Source organism: Barbatula barbatula (genome assembly GCF_947034865.1).
Source record: "Barbatula barbatula genome assembly, chromosome: 23".
Taxonomy (NCBI): domain Eukaryota; kingdom Metazoa; phylum Chordata; class Actinopteri; order Cypriniformes; family Nemacheilidae; genus Barbatula; species Barbatula barbatula.
In genome coordinates this window covers 11,554,594-11,567,398 of record NC_136786.1, presented here as the reverse complement: position 1 = coordinate 11,567,398, position 12,805 = coordinate 11,554,594, and the positions used below count along the sequence as shown (strand labels likewise).

The following is a 12,805-nucleotide window of genomic DNA, read 5'->3' as shown; positions in this document are numbered from 1 at the left end:
TTCTGCATATTGTCCTAACTGTTTCAGGAAGTTAATAATATCACAACACTTGATTTAAGTAGTTTTCGTGTTTTTCTATATCGATCAACCTGGTTCATCAGGTTTAGTCAGAAACAAATGTATAATACAATGCAATGTAAGTCGCTTTGGATAAAAGCGTCTTCCAAATGCGTAAATGTAAATGTAATGTAAATATTCATCAGGTTTAGGGAGTCAACTGTAAGGCAACTTTAATGGCCTATTTTTCAGTAGTGTTGATAATGGTTGTTTTTCGTTTGCGTCTTTCTAATTGAGATTATGCAAATAGGCCATTAGCACCTCGTCTTCTTCATCGGTCATCTGCCTCAACATGATCCCTTGCTGTACAAAATCCAAGTTTGCATAATATATTTCCCTCCGTTACTATAGCAGGCGCTGTAGTAGTAAACACTCCCAAATCGTCTGGTTGTCTTCACGCTTTTGGTGCTTCTGTCCCTTTAACATTAAACTCACGAGGCGTTTGCGGCTCTCTCCATCCCGCGTGCTAACTTTGGCAACTCACACCCTCGTGCAGAACATGAACATTTAATGACAGTTAACTTGGGCTATGATAACATTACATTAAGATAACACTATACAATAGTTAGACACAAATATTTTGGTCGCCACTTCTCACCGTTTAGTTTCCTGTTATCTGGTTTGCTTTAGAAACCGGCGTCGGGTTTTGATTCGTTATTTTTGTATTAACGAAGAATTTGACGGTCAAATCATGTCAGAGGAGCTCGAGCGCATCCTGGCACAGCTGACGCAGCCCGATAACGCTGTTATTCAGCAGGTAACTTTTAACACACTCCTAAAGAGCTGTCATTTTCATCATTCTGGCAAACTTTGACATTTTGTATTCAATCAGTTCACGATGTTTATAGAATAATGTCATCTTTATCAGGCGACAGCTCAGTTGAAACAGGCATTTAAGGATCCAGCGATCATTCCTGCGTTATGCGCAGTTATGACGGGATCGCAGGACGGACAGGTACTGTTATCATTTTCATATCGTCCTTCTTAATCCTCGTGTGCCCAGATTCGCTGTTTTCCAAGTAATGTTAAACAATGTACTTTTTAAATGATTAAATGCTGCGTTGTCAAAGTTGACAAGCACTTTTTATTAACTTGTATTGGTTAGATATTTGCAAATCCAAGTGAGAAACATAAAATAATGATGTATGGCATAACATTTGAATCACGAAATATGGAGATATCAGACCGTAGGAACGTTTTAGTTTTGAGACGCATTATATATGCATGTCCTTGATTTTAACATCAGATACGCCAGTCAGCCGCAGTGATGCTGAGGATGAGGGTGAGAAAACACTGGAAGAAGATCAGTCCGGATCACAGAGAGAGGTTTGATGTTTCTTTCTTAAATGAAGTAAATCAGAAAATAGTGAGTTAATCCTGTATCTCGATGTACATTTGGATCATTTGTAACCTGTTTTCTACTCTTTCAGTCTAAAGGCAGTGGTTCTACAAGCGTTTCAGCAAGAAACGGAGTAAGTCCTAAGTACTATGTCATTTTAAAACAATGCTATTGAATGTAACAGTACAGTATTGTTTTATGATTTAAATAAATGCCTATTTTGAAGGTATGGCTCACGCAAAAAATTACTCGCTCTCTTGTTGTTCCAAACCTGTATACATTTCTTTGTTCGGATGAACACCGAGAAAGATATGTGGATGAATGCTTGTAACCAAACAGTCCATCGACTACCATAGTAGGAAAAATGACAATGCTAGTCAAAAGTGCCCCAGAACTGTTTACAGTCCTACATTCTTCAAAATATATAAGATATTTTTTTTCGTGTAATACAGAAAAAAAAAATCAAGTAATTTTTCCTACTATGGTAGCCAATGGGGTCCCATCACTGTTTGGTGATAAGCATTCGTCTAAATATCTTTCTCTGTGTTCATCAGAACAGATTTGTAACAATTCTAAGGTGAGTAAATGATGACAGAATTTATATTTTAGGGTGATCTATCCCTTTAAATAATACTGTGATATTACTATCTTTAATAGCCACAATATCACAAGACAGCATTTTGTATGTTGTAGTCAATGTCAATTTAATGTGTATAGCAACAAACCTCATTTTACTCTAGGACTAAAAAGCAGCGATTACTAGTAAACCATTTTGTATTTTGTTCTATTCAAGTTTTATTTATTAAACTTTTTTCCCCATATTTTTCTTGTTTTTATAACTTAGGCACACAGTTCGTCATTCACTTTCTCAGTTAAGCGCAGTGCTAGTAAAACACGAGACTCCGGACCGCTGGCCTGCTCTTCTCATCCTAATAAACCAGTCCACCAAAAGCAACAACCCACAAGACAGACAGGTTACAAGACGACTTTTAAAATCTTGTGACGGTATTAGATGGTTACCATGGTTCTGAGTGATCATAGCATTCATTTAGTATAGTATTTACATGGTAGCCCTCAGTACTTTGAAGAACGTTAGGAAGTACTACATCACATTCGCAAAACACTTACCAAAAAGAATGATAAAGATACCCGGATTTACTATTAGCACATTTAAAATGGCATTTTTTTATTTCTGTCCAGGTGGGTTTGTTACTGCTCAGCAAGGTGATGGGATCAAACCCAGAACCCTTTAAGCCCCACTACAAGCAGCTTCTTCAGTTATTTGGGAATGTTCTTCAAGACTTGAACAACCCTACAGCTCTGTACTACTGCATTCTCACCCTCACATCTATCACGGCCTACACCGGCACAGAGGAGATGGTTTGTTCTATTTTCTTTTGTGTGCTGTTGTTTGTGACATTTATTGTTACATGCACAGAAGGCGAGAGGAAAACTATTTCAGATTGTTGTTTTTCTGTCTTTCAGAACTTAATGCGATCCCTGATCCCCAAACTGCTCGTTGCTCTTAAGCACCTCATTCAGGCGGACCAGGTGAGACCGCTTTGATCCGCTCTGGGTGTGTTTATATGATAACGCTCCAATCACTGCTTTCTTTGTGCTTCAATGATGTGCTAAGCACTGTGAGAATTGCATGCATGCCTGGTTGATCTGTATGCAAAATGGCAATTAAGGCCCATTGGCAGTGGCAATCCTTAGGTCTTTATCGCATACGCTGTGTTGGGTTTTGATGTGTTAAGGACCAGGCCAGCGAAGCCATGGAGGTTTTTGATGAGCTGATGGAAAGCGAGGTGTCCATTGTTGTCCCTCACATCACTGAGATTGTGCAGTTTTGCCTGGAGGTTTGTCCACGCACACAGTCGTCTATCAAACCTGTTTCAGATTGCTTAACAAAACATTTGACTGTAAATATAGACATGTTAAAAGTCGATGTTTTCATTCTAGATCAGTGCAGATGTATCTCTGAGTAGTTCTCTGCGTGTTAAAGCTCTCTCATGTATTGCTGTTCTCATCAGACTTAAAAACAAGGTGAGCCCCTATTTTTGTTAAACATCAACTTTGTGTTTAAAATTGATAGAAAAGAAACAATTTGGTTACAATTTTAAACGTACTATTTTCATTCTATTTAGTTTAATTATTTTTTAATCCAAAAACATTTTGTTTTACAGGCTGTATTAAAGCACAAGCTTTTACAGCCGATCCTGCAAGTAGTGTTTCCTATACTGAGCGCAGTGCCCCCTCCTGGAGAAGAAGACCCAGAGGATGAGGAGGGTAATACGGATGGTGACAGTGAGAATCCTAAACACTTTGCTGTTCAGGTTGGTTTCCTCTCCGGCTTTATCTCTTACCGTACTAATTACCGTACACACTTGTCCTACTTATTATTATTTTCCCTGTAGGTTATTGACACCATGGCTCTTCACATGCCCCCCGAAAAACTCTTCCACCAACTGGTTAGTAAAGAAACAAATGTACTTATTCTAAAGATGAGCTATTCAAATTCCAAATCAGTTATCGTGCTAAAATACATCTTGTTTATTGCAGTTACCTCATACAAAGGCCTGTCTGGCCAGTGAGAACCCATATGAGCGTAAGGGGGGTCTCATGTGTCTGGCTGTGTTGGCTGAGGGCTGTGCAGATCACATCCGCACAAAGTAAGCTTTAATCTACAATAATACATACATGCATACACAGCAGTTTGTTTAATTTCTTTTCTGTTGTGTTTCTGTGTGATAGGATGTTGTCATCGATGCTTGAAACAGTGTGTCGCAGTTTATCAGACAGTAACCAGGTGGTCCGAAGCGCAGCCCTCTTTGCCCTCGGGCAGTTTTCAGAACACCTTCAGGTCAGATAGATTTTTTTATTTTGATTATGTTTGACTTTGACTGAATTTATATACATCAGTAAGTAGATTGATGATTCAAATTTTTCTCTCGCAGCCGGATGTGAGTAAATACCACACTGAGCTGATGCCATTGTTGCTTGGATACTTGTCTACAGTGAATCAGACCACAGTCGGACACATGACCAAAGCCTTCTATGCCCTGGAAAACTTTCTAGAGAGCTTAGGTTAAAATGCGAATATAATCATATACATGCAGATCTTTCAAAATTGTATTATATTTGACTGATGTTAAATCCAAGACTTAAGTTATTTCTTAAAAGGCATAAAAACGTAGTACCTATAACTTCTCCCATCTTTCTTTTTGCTATCAGGTCAAGATATCGAGCCCTATCTTCCCACTTTAATGGAAACCATGTTGTCTGCACTTAACACAGCAGAAAACCTCAAACTCAAAGAGCTGACTGTCAGTGCCATAGGAGCGATTGGTAACTCTTAGTATTCATTAAAACAGCATTTATAATATTTCAGATCAGGCTCATGAGATGACTCTCTTCCTCAGCAAATGCAGCCAAAGAGATGCTAGTGCCTTACTTTCCTCCGGTGATCGACAGTCTGAAGGGCTTCCTGACAGACACACGGGAGGAGATGAGAGCTCTGCAGACACAGGCTCTGGGTAAAACAGATAAGCTGAATCACAGTTTTTTCATGTTATTTGTAACCTGTACATCTGAATGCTTGCATTAGACATCATGTAGCATACTGTGGTGTCATTTTTCCCTCTCGGTTTTTCTCACAGACACACTCTCTGTGTTGGCCCGCACTGTCGGTCAGGAGGTCTTCAATCCACTGGCGGCTGAATGCGTGCAGTTAGGTTTGAATCTCACCAATGCCGTGGATGATCCTGACCTGCGCCGCTGCACGTATGACTTTCACATCTGATCTAAAAAGTCATATACTCACAGCTGATACAAACAGACACTCAGTCTCTCTCCTTTCCTCTTTCTCTACAGGTATAGTTTATTTTCTGCTGTCTCCGAAGTGAGTCCTGATTGTCTAAACCCTCACCTGACGTCCATCACCACACTGATGCAACTGTCACTCAGATCCACAGAGGGTGTGACGGTCAGTGCAATTTTTTTTTAAACTTAGCTAACTTTCAAGGTGGCCTCATAATATTTATATTTTTGAACTCTAATATCTAAAATATTTGACCATTTCCCAAATAGTGTCTATTTTCGAAAGAGATGCAACCACTGTTTATGTACTCAAAACATTAAATCATTCCTCATATGTCCGTCTACCGCACAGGCTCATTTAGATGAAGACAAACAGTTCGTGCTCCTGGATGATGAAGATGATGATGCTAATGATGAAGGTGAAGAGGGTGATATTGTTTTAGAAGAAGACTGTGAGAATGAAGTTGACGACAGGGATATAGCAGGGTATGTCTCTCTCTTTTATCTGTCATTTTACTTTCTCTCATATAAGAGCGCTTATCAAAAGTGTCATCTTACAGATTCAATGTGGAAAATGCTTACATCGATGAGAAGGAAGATGCCTGTGAGGCTTTGGGTGAAATCGCATTTAACACTGGGTGAGTCGTGCTTAACATATTACAAACACGCTCATGCATTTGCTTTTATAAGCAGATTTGCGTAATGCTCCCATTATACTTTCAATGCAGCAAAGATGTTCGGCTAAATAGGTATTCCTGAATGTAATAGAATGTTGAACAGGATATTATGTGGAGTGGGACTTTGTTTTAAGCCATCAGTTAATTGACAACGTCAGCATTTCATTCACTTTTTTGTCATGCACAAACTGAGACACACACCTAAAATCCAGTTGATTGTCTCTGTTTCCCAGAGTGGCGTTCCAGCCCTTCCTAGAATCGAGCTTCCAGCAGGTTTATGAGCTCTGTGATGTAAGCGTCTACTGCTGTTTCATGTTCCATGTGTGTTTCTAGTAAGTTTGATCCTTGCGTTAGTGACGTTCATCGTGTTTTGTGCTTGTGCATCCATCAGTTCCCCCATGAGGATGTGAGGAGAGCTGCCTTTGGTGCATTAGGTCAGTTCTGCCGAGCTCAGCACAAAGTATGGAAGGAAACCCCAACTGAGGCCAACCACCTGGGTAAACCCGCATTCACAGTACACACACACACAGTCTCTTTATTTAATATTCACATCACTCCCTCTGCTTCCTTTCATCAGCTCGGTGTCTTTGGCTCATTATTGATGCCTCCAGAAAATAATTAGGAGGAACTTGGCTTGACAGGACAGGATTAACTTTTAACTGACTTTATTGATGTTGAGTGCTTCTCAGTGTTTTTTTCTCCTTTTCATTTAGTTACATGAGCTTCAGTCAGTGTGAAGAGGAAATAGCTCTTTCTATAGTTTCCCAGAAGTCTTTGATCAATGGTCTCTCTCTCTTTTTATCTGCAGCTCTGCATAAGCTGCTGGAGGTGGTTGTGCCCTGTTTTCTGGAGGCAGTAAGGCAGGAGAGGGAGAGACAGGTGGTCATGGCTGTTCTGGAGTCTATGAACGCCTTGATTAAGTCCTGCCAGGGGGAGGCACTGCAGGTTCCAGGGAGGCTGGCTGAGATCAGTAATGCCATCAGAGATGTACTAAAGAAAAAGGTCAGACTCATTCTTCATTTCTGACCAAAAGTTCAGAAACTTTGACTGGTTATGTTATGTCGTCCATCATTCTTGACCCATCATCAAGAATTTATTTATCATTCATTCGGCCTTACGGGGGTTGCACACCAGATGCGGAAGCGCCGAGTGCTCTAATGTGGTAGAATCGAGAGGTTTCTGTATTAACTTCTGTAATTCACGAACAGATAAATGAATCTTGCAGCTTATGGTGATGTCAGTGTGTACATAAAAGATGATTTCAATTTAATTTGATATTATGCGAGGGGCGCGTTGTGGCGCTGCAGGACTCAGAACGGCGTCCTGAGTTGTAGTGGAGCCCCCCCGGTGTGTACACGCATTGAAACAATATGTTGATTTTTACAAACAATGGAGCTTCCACGTCCGGTGTGTGCCTTTATTATGCCCTCCCCACAATTGTACTTTTGTGTCCTACATTTTTTTTTACATTAAATAATTGATCTACAAAAACATGTAATTGACAGAACTTTCTTTTTTGGGTACGTTATCCCTTTATACGTTTTCTTCTCGGAACACCTTGTGCTCTGGTGTCTGGTCATTGTTAAATGAGATTTCTTTAATGGCATCTACAGAGAGCAGATGAACACTATCACAGACAAATTACCCTCTGAAAATCCTTTTACGTCAAGAACAAGCCTTAATCTGTGTCAGGCTAAATGGGTTTGAAGTAATCGAATAAACATCCGTACTGAACAGACACAGACCTTCATTCGGCAGCTTATTTTCACTTTTTAAAGATGTCATAAATCTGCAGTCATATGTGGGTTGGTGTTTTCTTACGTTTGTAATCCTCTTCTTTCTCTGTCTTGCTCAGACCGTGTGTCAGGATGTAGGTGGAGATGAAACAGACGATGACGACCAGCAGGTGCTTAAAATAATTGAACAGCTTTGAAGATTTAGTCATAGTTCAGCAGCAACGACACAAATGACTTAAAAGAGTGGGACGAATGCGTAGTGACAGTGAGGAATAAAGTGTGTGCATGTGTGGCAGGCGGAGTATGATGCCATGCTGCAGGAGTTTGCTGGGGAAGGGATTCCCGTTTTAGCATCAGCTGTACCTGCCGAGACGTTCTATCCTCACCTCAATGACCTGCTGCCTCTCATCATGAGCAAAGCTGTGAGTCTTTCCCTCTCTTGTTTGTTTTACAGGTATTCATAGGCATCCTGCCTACAGCATGCAGTGTAGAATGCACACTGCATACTTTGTTTAATTTATTTAAAGCCATGTTTTAATTAAGTCTGCATACTACTATTCTTGAAACTTCTTCATGATTATGTGATTTTCTTAGAAATCATCTTGCACTGAGGCAGACCGCTCCTTTTCCATCGGTACAATCGGCGAGATCCTGCACGCATTGGTGGGTGTGGATGGAGGCAGGGGGGTGGCCGGGCGGCTGGCCAAACGGCTGCTGCCGGTGCTTGTGGCCGGAGTGAAGGACAACGACCCAGAGGTGCGCAATAACAGTGTGTTTGCACTGGGAGCTCTCGCACAGGCGGCTGGACCAATCGTCGCAAAGTATCCTTTAAAGTCAAGTGTGCAAGTTTGTGTGTGTCTGTTCCCTGACCTCTCTGTTTGGTCCTTGACCCCTGTTGTTCAGTGACTACCCCTTGATGCTGTCTCTCTTCTCCAACCTACTCTCTAAAGAATCAGACCTGAGAGTGATTGACAACCTGTGTGCTGCTCTCTGCAGGATGATCTTGAGCCATGTGGAGGGGGTCCCACTCGAACAGGTTGATCACAAAACCATGCACATATCTTATCTTGGTTATTTCGATTTGTTATATCTTACAATTAAGCATACTTTATTAACTTATCCTTGCTCACAGGTATTTCCTGCACTGGTGGCATGTCTCCCTCTAAAGGAGGACATGGAGGAGAACAAGACCATTTACAACTGTCTGGCCGTCCTCTACTCGCACAACCCTACCCTGGTAAACGCCTCCCTCTATCCCAGCATGCTCGGCTCACAGCTCCCTATATAGATGGCATCCTATTGGGTAACTTTTATTTCTTCCAGGTTGTTAGTCAGCTCAAGCCGATAGTGTCTGCTGCCTGTCATCTATTGGGCACAAAGGACATCGATAACGGTAAGGAAGTGTGTTTGTTTTTTATTCTGGGTGACATGTTTATAACATCACAGTTTACTTGCTATACCATTTTTTTCTGATTAGAAACACAAAACACTATGCTGGTGCTGCTCAGAGGTGTAGCTCTGCAACACTCGCAGGAATTTCAGATTGCTGTGATGTCACTTCCTGATGATCAAAGAAACAAGATGACCATGGCTGTCAGTCAATCGTAGCACCCCCCTGGTTCTGAGTGCCCCCAGAGACCTTCCACTCTTGTGAAAGCCTGCCTGATTGATAATAGGATTTTTTATTATAACACAAATGGCAAAATTCCATTAGCTGAGCTTAAACTCACCGGAGCATTTGCCTTAATACTGTAATGCAGACATTGAGACTATTTTCTCTTAAATTATTGCCTACTTGACTCTTTGTCAGTTTCATTTTTGTTTTACTAATCTTTGATGAGGAGTTTGGTGTTTTTGTTTGCTTTGTCAGTTATCTGTATGTCTCAAAGCATTTTCTGCTTTGGCAACCACTGCTCATATTCCATTAAATTACGGCATGATATTTGAGTGTGAAGCGTTGAATTGCACTTGCGGTGAAATAAATATATTTCTATGAACTGTTCACGTTGGTCCTGTCTTTTCTGATAGATGAACCTGCCACTCATGTTTCGGAGATGAACTTTACAGTAACATAGTTTAAGAATACCTTGTTTTCAAAAAAAAAATCCATTTCTTTATTAAAAAAGCCAACATTTCTCTGAAAAAGTACCTTTATTATAGGAAATGTAGAAGGACAGGGGTTTAACATAGTGATCTTACTATACTTTCTTCAGTTATCAGTAAAATATTGTACTTTTAAGCATCTGCAAATTCTACAATAACATTACATAAAGTGCACAGAAAGCAGGCTGTAAATAACAATTTATTGAAAATACTTTCTTTTGATCATGGCAGCAGTAATTCATTTAATAATGCAGAAGATTCAACATTGCAGATATAATTTGTAATGTAGATGACTCTAAAATAAAAATTTGATACACATTTGAAACCTCTTATTGTAGAATATTAATATATCGACAAAAGTGTATTTATATTGCCACAAAGCAAATTAAAATCATTCAGTTAAATGGATAAATTCAGACAATTGTACTGTCACACAGCAGTTTAAACCATCCAAACGTACAACAGACCTCATTGTAAACGAGGTCTTTCATTGCATTGTCTTTCATTCACACCTCTGATGGTCCAGTTTTCTGCCCTTTGGGCTTGGATTCTGACAGTGTGTCTACAGCCAGAATCATCTCCACCGGCGGGTGTTCATTTTCAGCTGAGGGAAAACAAAAGCCTGTTATTTGCCGTGTCCATATGACATTCTATGTATATGAGATTTCCTTGATAAATTCTACTTGCTAACTGGGATGTGGTTTAAAAATCAAGAGGATTGTGATGAGAGAGGACATCAAACGCTCAACACTCAACACAGAATAGACTGCTGAGTGTGCGCATACCAAACACTCTTACTCAGCAGCCGTATATATGTAATGTTAGCTCACCTCACTGATTTGCAGATGTTATCTAACTGTCAGGATGAAAGCGTTATATTATTACTAGCTCGGGCATGGTGGCCTAATGGAAACCGACGGAGTGCAAAAAATGACTAGTAATGCCATATGAAATTATTTGTGAGGAGAAAAGGTCTGCAACAAAAGTAGGATGAGATACATTTTAATATAAGCAATGCGTAATTTCCAATGAAGAGTTTTCTTAAACAGATAGTTCACCCAATAAAAATTCTGTCATGTTCACCCTCATGTCATAAAAAAACCTGTATGAGTTTCTTTCATCTGCAAAACACAAAAGAATATATTTTTAGAAATGGTTTTGTGTCCGTACAATGGAAGTCAATGGGGTTCAATGTTGTCTGTTTAACAACATTCTTCAAAATATCTTCTTTTGTGTTTTGCAGATGAAAGAAACTCACACAGGTTTGGAATGGATGAGTGAATTATGACAGAACTTTCATTTTTGTGTGAACTCTTTCATTTAGTTCTTTATGAGTGTTGATAGTTCATCTTTACACAAATGCATTGTTCTTTTGAGGACAGACTTCATGTGCACTGACAGCTAATTTCTCAAAGTAATTACTCAGAAAGGTTTACTAAATGAAACTGTTACCCACACGACAAAACAGATCCATTCAAGCTGTCAAAAGCCATTCTCTTAATGAGCTTTCAACTAAAACAGTGCTTCAAACTCCAGTGCACCCCTCCCAGTCAAATTTTACAGGACCGTGTATCCACATACGCTAAAACATTGCTGAACATGAAATGTGGTGATCGTTCAAATGAAAGTGCGAAAGACTGCTAAATATATTGATTATTTCAACTGTTGTAGCCCCTCTCTGTCCCCACCTGGCTGTGTGTGTCTCCATGGCAGTATGTCAACCCCGCTCCTGCAGAACGAGCGATCGGTGTGGGACTCTGTGCTGTAAATGACCTCCTGAGACTGAGCTTCTCCGGGATGCTGAGCTTTTACACGCACCTCCAGAACCGTCACCTCCTTCTCTTTCAGCTTCCCGGTCCTTCCCGTCACCCGCGTGCGCTTGGTGTCCACCCACACCACACGCTCCTTCACAGCTGACCTGAGTGTGTTACGATAACAACAATGACACCCAGGTATGTGTGACTTAAACTTCATGTGTGTGACTCCATAATTCCAGTACAAGAGTCATCATTTTAAGAATAAACATCCATTATAGTTTTTTTTTAGAGAATTGGAAAGGATATTTTGCAAGCTCATTACTAAGGTAATGTTCCATAAAACACTCATTTGACTAAAGTAGACCTCATGAATACAAAATATGCAGAAAAGTAATGGCGTATAAAAAACACACATTTTTTTTTAAATATAATAAACAAATGAACCAACACACAAAGCTCACATTTGATCAATACATTTAACTTACTCTTCAATGCCCAGGTCAGCAAGCGTGGTGTTCAGAAAAGGAAACGCCTGGTCGTGGTTCAAAACGTCAATGGGCAGGGGCACACACATGGGCACACTCCATTCCAGCTCGGCTCGCACCATTTTGTCATTGGTGGGGTGGTCGGAGTGGTTCTCCTCAGTGTAATTGTTCACCTGCGTCTCCTGCGGCCGAGCCTTCTGCTGGACCTCTGAATATTTTTCCTGACCTGCCAGTTTGACAGCGCTGTCTGTGTTGACTGGCAGTCGTTCTTTATCTTTGTCTAGGATCATGAAGTTTGTCTGTTTAGGTTTTTCTGGCAAAAATGCTAAGTGATGTTGATTTAAGTTCAAATTAATTCCCAGATGCTTCTCTCTCTCCCTCTTTCTCCTGGCTGGTGTAGACTCTGTAATGGAATATTCAGTCATCCAGTGGAGATTTAAATGGTCACTGTGAATGTGTGTAATGTGGCGCTGACCTGTGAGGTTTATTAGTCTGTCAGAGGCTGACGAATGACAGTATGGAGAGTTGTTTGTAATCATCCTCCTCCCAACACGTGAAGGTGTGCTGCTTGTGTTTAGTAGGCCTATTAGGACTTTCCTTCAATAATACAGATTTCTTACGAATTTCCTTTAAAAGACACAACTGACAAACCAACCAAACTAACTAAATTGTCAGCTTTCTAACTAAATAACTAACACTTACTAACTACGTGAACAACCTATTCCATGACTAAGAAGCTTACTATTATAAAACCAAACTAAATGACCAGCTAACTAACGACTAACTACCCTGATAGCACACATACATCTTGGAGACATCTATTTAATAGACG

At 40.3% G+C, this 12,805-nt stretch overlaps 2 protein-coding genes across 2 annotated transcripts; one reads left to right on the top strand and one right to left on the bottom strand.

Annotated features, from left to right (window-relative positions):
* Positions 1-413: 413 nt before the first annotated feature.
* On the top strand, positions 414-9,631 carry ipo4 (importin 4). The gene is made up of 30 exons (XM_079487519.1): positions 414-814; positions 926-1,012; positions 1,304-1,383; positions 1,488-1,529; positions 2,241-2,370; positions 2,597-2,776; positions 2,882-2,947; positions 3,154-3,255; positions 3,359-3,442; positions 3,583-3,732; positions 3,814-3,867; positions 3,959-4,068; positions 4,151-4,259; positions 4,354-4,483; positions 4,631-4,744; positions 4,819-4,932; positions 5,056-5,179; positions 5,270-5,381; positions 5,568-5,701; positions 5,776-5,853; positions 6,126-6,183; positions 6,284-6,389; positions 6,701-6,894; positions 7,748-7,798; positions 7,925-8,050; positions 8,223-8,449; positions 8,532-8,664; positions 8,761-8,865; positions 8,952-9,021; positions 9,106-9,631. Exons 1-30 carry the CDS (start codon positions 749-751, stop codon positions 9,234-9,236), a joined length of 3,267 nt encoding a protein of 1,088 aa, XP_079343645.1. The 5' UTR covers positions 414-748; the 3' UTR covers positions 9,237-9,631.
* Positions 9,632-9,763: 132 nt separating this feature from the next.
* Positions 9,764-12,428, bottom strand: LOC306888984 (uncharacterized protein). Its single transcript, XM_079447620.1, has 3 exons — positions 11,974-12,428; positions 11,420-11,649; positions 9,764-10,335 (listed from the first exon to the last, which is right to left on the bottom strand). The coding sequence occupies exons 1-3, from the start codon at positions 12,396-12,398 to the stop codon at positions 10,238-10,240; spliced, it is 753 nt and encodes a 250-aa protein (XP_079303746.1). The 5' UTR covers positions 12,399-12,428; the 3' UTR covers positions 9,764-10,237.
* Between the last annotated feature and the right edge of the window lie 377 nt (positions 12,429-12,805).

What these genes read in the sequence shown, in the direction of transcription:
- ipo4 (XM_079487519.1), top strand. Translation starts at nt 749, where the DNA reads ATGTCAGAGGAGCTCGAGCGCATCCTGGCACAGCTGACGCAGCCCGAT. An exon ending in AAACTTTCTAGAGAGCTTAG is followed by an intron (nt 4,484 to 4,630) that starts GTTAAAATGCGA and finishes TTTTGCTATCAG; the next exon opens with GTCAAGATATCGAGCCCTAT. An exon ending in AGGTTTATGAGCTCTGTGAT is followed by an intron (nt 6,184 to 6,283) that starts GTAAGCGTCTAC and finishes TGCATCCATCAG; the next exon opens with TTCCCCCATGAGGATGTGAG.
- LOC306888984 (XM_079447620.1), bottom strand. Translation starts at nt 12,398, where the DNA reads ATGACTGAATATTCCATTACAGAGTCTACACCAGCCAGGAGAAAGAGG. An exon ending in GCTGACCTGGGCATTGAAGA is followed by an intron (nt 11,650 to 11,973) that starts GTAAGTTAAATG and finishes TAACACACTCAG; the next exon opens with GTCAGCTGTGAAGGAGCGTG. An exon ending in ATGGAGACACACACAGCCAG is followed by an intron (nt 10,336 to 11,419) that starts GTGGGGACAGAG and finishes GTTTTCCCTCAG; the next exon opens with CTGAAAATGAACACCCGCCG.